The sequence below is a fragment of the Thecamonas trahens genome (assembly GCF_000142905.1).
Source record: "Thecamonas trahens ATCC 50062 unplaced genomic scaffold supercont1.43, whole genome shotgun sequence".
Taxonomy (NCBI): Eukaryota; order Apusomonadida; family Apusomonadidae; genus Thecamonas; species Thecamonas trahens.
Genome location: NW_013657637.1, coordinates 88,361 through 94,567, shown reverse-complemented (window position 1 = coordinate 94,567; position 6,207 = coordinate 88,361). Strand labels below are relative to the sequence as shown.

Genomic DNA, 6,207 nt, shown 5'->3' with positions numbered 1-6,207 from the left:
CCCTCCCTCCCCCTCCCCCCTCCCCCTCCCCCCCCCCCCCCCCCCTGCCCCCACCCCCACCCCACCCCCACCCCACCCACCCCGTCCACGATGCATCCCGTGGTGGTGACAATGGTCGGCCTGGTGGTCTTCTCCTTCTGCGTCTCGGAGCTGTTTGTCTCGCCGCGGCTCTACGGCGGGTGCGCCACGGGCGCCTCGGTCCTTGTTCCGGACACCGCAAGCGGCTTGCGCACGCCGCCGTCAGCTGGTGCTGGCGGTGCGGTGAATGGCGCACTTGCTGAGACCGTGCGTGCAGCGCCAGATGCTGTACATGCCGGCGCTGGCGTGGCCGACAACGAGGACGCAGCCCGGCCTGTGGTCCGGCGCGCATCGGCGCCTCCCGAGGAAGCGCCGTCGGGCTATGGGTCGCACGTGGTGATCATTAGCGTGCTGTACGGGCTCGCGCTCAACGCGTATGTGCGGGCGGCGACGCTGCCGCCTGGGCCGGTGCCTCCGGCGCTGGCGGTGGCGGCAGAGAAGAGCCGCGGCTCGCTCAGGCACGACAAGCCGGTGGCCGGGACGGCGGCGGCGGAGGAGGCGATCGAGTACTTTCACGACTGGGACGGATCATACGATGAGGTCGGCCCGGACACCGAGTTCTGCGGGCCGTGCGGCAAGTACAAGCCGCCGCGGGCCCACCATTGCAAGCGGTGTCGGGCGTGTGTGCTGCGGATGGACCACCACTGCCCGTGGCTGGGCACCTGCGTCGGGCACGGCAACTACAAGGCCTTCCTCCTCACCTGTCTTTACTTCTTCATCACCTCGGCCTACAACTGCATCTCGCTCTGGACCTTTCTCGGCTCGTGTATCGGCTCGCTGGGAGCCTACAACGAGGCGTATCCACTGGAAATGGCCGCCGTCATGGGCCACACTGCCCTCAGCATCTTCACCGTCTGTTTTGCCGCCCTCCTCACCGGCTCGCACCTTCATCTTGCCGCCTCCAACGCCACCACCATCGAGGCCAAGGCCCGCATGGGTGAGCGCCCGGGTCGCCTCCGCCGACTCCGCCGCCGCTTCCCGCATCTCACCCCGCCGCGCTTCCACCGCTACGACCACGGCGTGGTCGGGAACCTGCGCGAAGTGCTGGGGCCCTCGCCTTGGTCGTGGTGGAATCCCAACATCGTCCCACCGTCGTCAGGTCTCCGCTTTCGCATCTCTGACCTCCATCGCGACGAGGCGCTCCGTCTCATCCGCGCCTGCGAGGTGCAGCGCGTCTAGTCCCCGATCCCCGCCACTTGCCCACACCAATCCCTTCTCCGTAAAACCGCAGTGCATCCTACTTCAACCGCAACCCCAGCCCCAACCCAGCTCACCCTAACATCCCAATCCCATGCCGGTGGTCCGCCGCCGCCCGCCGCCCGCCGCCCGCCGCCCGCCGCCACCGATCACTCTACCTCCAACCCGACCCCTCACTCCACCCCACCACCCCCCTACCAACCAGCCACCCACACTCGACGCGACCATGGCCAGCCACCGCTCCGGAGGCCGCCTCCAGCGCTCGGTCCTCTTCTCCCAGGACGGCAAGTACGTACCACCACAGCCTCCCCCCCTCCCTGCCCCTGTCCCTCCCCCACTCCCCCCTCCCCCCCCCGCATGTCGCAAATTTCTCATCCATCCGCCGGGCCAATCGTCCTCCCCTCCCCCCACTTATCGTGTGTGCGACCCAGTTGTCGTCCCATCTCCCCATCCATCCGCCGTGCCACTCACCGCCCCACCCACCCACCGCGCCACCCACCCACCGCGCCACCCACCCACCGCGCCACCCGCCTGCAGACTGCTGTTCACATGCGCCTCGTCCATGGTCAAGGTGTACTCGCTCAACGGGTCGCTGGTGCGTGTGCTGCATCGCCCGGCGGCCGATGGCGAGGAGGGCGCGTCGCTCTCGGCCCTGGCCCTCAACCCGGGCAACCCGTACCAGCTGTTGGCTGCCGCGTACGACGGGTCGGTGACTCTGTGGGACTACGTCGACGGTGTTGTGCTGGACGTCTTCTACGCAGGTGCCCCGGTGACCCACATCGCCACATCGTCGGCCCTCCCGCACGGCTCGTTCCTCGCCGCCGTCTCTTTCAACGAGGCCCCGCGCCTCGCCGCCCTCCACGCCCACAACATCGCCCGCGGCATCTGCCCGCGCGGCAAGACCAAGGCCAAGGGCTCGCGTCGTGGCGGCATGCCCGACGACCCGCCGCCGGCCACGCAGATCCGGATCTGTTCGTTTACAGGCTCGGTCAACGCTGCCGCCGACGACGACAGCACCACCGCCGCTGCCACCCGTGCTGTCGCCGACGCCGACGCCGAGACCGGGAACGTGCTGTTTGAGATGGCTGCGGCTGCCGACATTGCCATTTCTGCATCGGGCATGTGGATTGCAGCGGTCGGCTCGTCGATCCTGTACATTTACACGATGCCGACCGGCAAGCTGCACAAGCTCTGCCGGGCGCGGGCTCTGTTCACCTCTGTGGACATCTCGCCCAAGGAGGATCACGTGGCGACCGGCGACGCCACAGGCATTGTGTACGTGTGGTACATGTTTGCACCCGGCTACCTTGAGTCCATCCTTGTCGACGTTGTCCAGTACCGCGGCGACGACCCCATGCCACACATGACCCGCCACCACTGGCACTCGAACAACGTGCTCTGCCTCGGCTACGCGCCGTCGGGCTATCTTCTCTCGGGTGGCATGGAGGCTGTGCTCGTGACCTGGCATGTCGGATCAGGCAAGCGCGAGTTCATCTCCCGGCTCGGCGCGCCTCTGGCGGCCGTTGCTGTCTCGCCCAAGGCCACCCATGTGGCCCTCCTCTGCGACGACAACGCTATCCGGGTCATCGACGCCCGCTCGCGCCGGCTGGCGTACCAGGTCTCGGGCCTCAAGGCCTCGGCTGAGGTCATGCAGCCGGGCGTTGGCCTGGCGCTCGAGCCGGTGACCTCGCTGGTGGTGGTCAACGGCTCGCCGTCGACGCTGCAGTTCTTTGACCCGGTCCTCGACGTCTCGGTGGCCGAGATGGAGATCATTGAGTCGTACTCGTACGTGTCGTCGGCGCACGCGCTACTCGGAGGCAAGGGCAAGGGCAAGGCAGCCAAGAAGGCGGCCAAGAAGGCGGCCAAGCACCAGTACGTGCCGTTCATCTCGCACGTCGCGTTTACGCCAGACCCCGCCGAGGCGCCGGCGACGGCCCGCACGCTCGCCCCCGACCTTGTCCCGCTCACGTGCCAGTGGATGGTGACATCCGAGGTGACGCACCCCAAGGTCTCGAACCAGTCGACGCTCAAGTTCTACCGCGCGCTCTCGGGCCTCGACTTTGAGCTTGTGACGCAAATCAATGCGCCGCACAAGGCAACGGTCTCGGCGCTCGCGGTGCACCCGTTCCTCCCGCTTGTGGCCACGGCGTCGGCCGACGGCTCGGTCAAGCTGTGGGAAGCGTTTGAGGAGGAGACGGCGACGACGATGGGCTCCAAGTTGGCGGCCCTCCGCTGGCGCATGCGGTCGATGTCCAAGTTCCGCGACGCATCGGCCTCGGCGCTCGCCTTTGCCTCGGACGGCTCGGTCCTCGCCGTGGCGCACGGGCCGGCCATCACCCTCTGGGACCCACTCTCGAACACGCTCATGGCGACGCTTTCGTTCCCGACCGAGCCGCTCACCGCCCTCGCCTTTCTCCCGCACACCCCGTACCTTGTGGCGCTCACCGGCGTCCGGGTCTTTGTCTGGTCGTTGCTGACGCGGTCTGTTGTCTGGTCGCTCGCGATCAAGGGCTCGCACCTGTGCGTAGCGCCGACGGGCAACGGCGCGGCCGACGCGCGGTTTGCGCTGGTGGCCGGCAGCGGGGCCTCGCCGAGTGTGCTCGTCTTTGGGGCCGACTCGGCCGTTCCGCGCGCCATTGTGCCCATCGACGGCGAGGACGCGCTCGGCCTGGCCTACCTCCCGCCGTCGGGCGCCGACCCTGCGCTCCGGCTCATTCTCCTCAACGCCGAGTCCGAGTTTGTGCTCGTCGACGAGGTCGCCGCCAAGCTCGTCGGCTTTACCACCCGCCACATCCACTCGGCCTCGGACGCCACTGCGGCGTTCTCCGAGGGCAAGCACAACTCCAAGGCTGCGTCGCGGCTCTCGGCGCTCTTCACCGCCGCAGACAACGATGATGCAGTGTCGGCTGACGTCGAGGCCTCGGCGCTGTTCGAGGCCCACAACCCGGCGCTCGACTCGCTGTTCCTCGCGCCTGTCCACGTCATGCCGGCCGTCTCCAACGTTTTTGACGCCTTTATGTCTGCCGTCCTCCCGCGCTCGCTCCGCGACGCTGCCGGCCCGCTCGCGGTTCAGGACGGCTCGACCGCGTACGAGTCGGACGACTACCCGTCGTCGAGCTCGACGAGCTCGGACGAGTCGGACGACGAGGCCGATGACGACGAGGCCGGTGCAACGTCGGGCGACGATGGCGTCGCCGCCATGGCCACCGCCAGCTCGTCGTCAAGCTCGTCGAGCTCGTCGTCTGACTCCGACGACGACGAGATGCTTGGAGCCGATGGCGCTGAGCCCGACGCCATCGCCCGCTTTGCCAAGGCCGAGGCGGCATGGGCGTCCGCCGCCGCCGCTCCGCCGGCTTCGCTCAGCGAGCTCGGCCTGCCCGAAGCCGACGCGCTCAACAAGCTCTTCACCAGCCTTGCGTAAACCCAGATCGCTACTGAGCAGGCGGCGGCGCGGCAGCCGGAGTGGCCGGAGCAGGCGGCGGCGGTGGAGCCACCATGCGGCGGAGCGCGAGCGCGGCGGCGGCGTCGTGGACCTCGAGCTGGACGCCCTCCTGCAGTGGACGGGCGTGGGCGTCGTAGTGGTAAAACTGCCGGACGGCGGCGCGATCGGTATCGGCGACCACCTTACGGGCGGCCTTGAACGAGACGTCGGGCGTGGGCTTGGTGTACTCGGTGTAGGTGATGTTGGCGGCGAGCTCGGCGTCCTGCTCGCCCGAGATGACGACCGGCGGGTGCGAGTCGAGGAACTTGGAGCGCTTGATGAGCGAGGCGTAGAAGGCGCGACGCTTGCGCTTCTTGACGTTCTTGGGGTGGTCCTGGAACCAGGGCCAGAGCTCGGACGGGCGATTTGCCTCGCGGGCCTTGGCGGCAAAGTACGCCGAAGCGCGGTCGACAAGCACGCTGTGGGCCGCGTCTTGCGCCGCCAGCGGCGGCAGCGGCAGCGCGCCCGAGTCGAGCACCGACTGCCAGTACAGGTCGGTGCCAGCCGAGACGGCGAGCTTAAAGCCGAGCTTGCGCCGGATGGCCTCGACAGGCTGCGGCTGCGGCTCGAGCGGACCGACCTTAAAGTGGGACGGCTGCAGGACGGCGACGGCGCCGAGGTTGAGCGCCGGCGACGCCGGGAGCAGCCACGAGACGTAGACAAGTGGCGTGTCTGGGGCGAGCTCAGCGTCAACGCGGCGGATGACGGCAAAGTACTCGGCCGGCGCGGCCGGCGTCGTCGGGATGTCGTTGCTCTCACCGCGGAGCGAGGCGTGAAAGGCGATGACGTCGCCCGGTGCCAGGGCGAGGCCGTCGTTCGAGACGACGACCGCCGGCGGATTGGCCAAGGCCTGGCTCACCTCGGGCGCAACCGACGGCGCACGCCGCGGACGATGCGGTTTGCGCGAGCGAAAGTTGAGGCATGACGACGAGTCGACCAGCAACGGCGGGGTGACGGTCGACGCCGAGGTGGTGCCGATGGAGAGGCCGAGGGCGTGGGCGACGGCGGCCGGGTGCTTGCCCTCGTCCTCGCTCTCAGCAGCCATCCTGCGGCGCAGCGCGTCCTGCGCCTCGGCCGGCAGCCGCAGCTCCAGCAGCGAGTACGCTCCGCCGCGACTCGTCGCCCGCTTGCACTCGGCGAGCATGTTGGAGAGAGCGTCGCCGGGCGGATTGACAAAGCGGATGGTGCCCTGTGCGGCGGCCGAGACGGCAGCCGATGTGGCCTTGCGCGTCCGCAGCCGAGTCGACATCAGTCCATCGCCCCCCACGCCTAGCGCCCGGGCCTCGCGCTTAGCCTTTGCCCTTGCCGAGCCCTTCTTCTTCTTCTTCTTGGGCTGGCGCGGCTTGCCCGACGACCGCCGCGGAGTCTTGGCATTCGGATCGCGGTGCCTCCCATGCGACTTCCAATGCAGACCACATGCGTTGCTGGGAGGAGGAGGAGAAGGAGAGGGG

The 6,207-nt window shown here is 68.8% G+C and overlaps 3 protein-coding genes across 3 annotated transcripts in view; 2 read left to right on the top strand and 1 right to left on the bottom strand.

The window, feature by feature from the left end:
• AMSG_08617 (palmitoyltransferase pfa3) overlaps positions 1-1,318 on the top strand; it is a gene marked incomplete at its 5' end in the record, with an annotated part of 1,898 nt that extends 580 nt beyond the window's left edge. The window contains one exon of the mRNA XM_013899599.1: positions 151-1,318. Within this exon, the coding sequence (XP_013755053.1) occupies positions 151-1,257 (1,107 nt within the window). The 3' untranslated portion in view covers positions 1,258-1,318. The remainder of the gene's footprint in view (positions 1-150) is intronic.
• Positions 1,319-1,496: 178 nt separating this feature from the next.
• On the top strand, positions 1,497-4,696 carry AMSG_08616 (uncharacterized protein; the record flags this gene model as incomplete). Its single annotated transcript, XM_013899598.1, has 2 exons — positions 1,497-1,563; positions 1,813-4,696. The coding sequence occupies exons 1-2, from the start codon at positions 1,502-1,504 to the stop codon at positions 4,694-4,696; spliced, it is 2,946 nt and encodes a 981-aa protein (XP_013755052.1). The 5' UTR covers positions 1,497-1,501.
• Positions 4,697-4,706: 10 nt separating this feature from the next.
• AMSG_08615 (uncharacterized protein) overlaps positions 4,707-6,207 on the bottom strand; it is a gene marked incomplete at its 3' end in the record, with an annotated part of 1,983 nt that continues 482 nt past the window's right edge. Inside the window, exon 2 of the mRNA XM_013899597.1 lies at positions 4,707-6,180. Coding sequence (XP_013755051.1) covers positions 4,707-6,180 — 1,474 coding nt within the window. The remainder of the gene's footprint in view (positions 6,181-6,207) is intronic.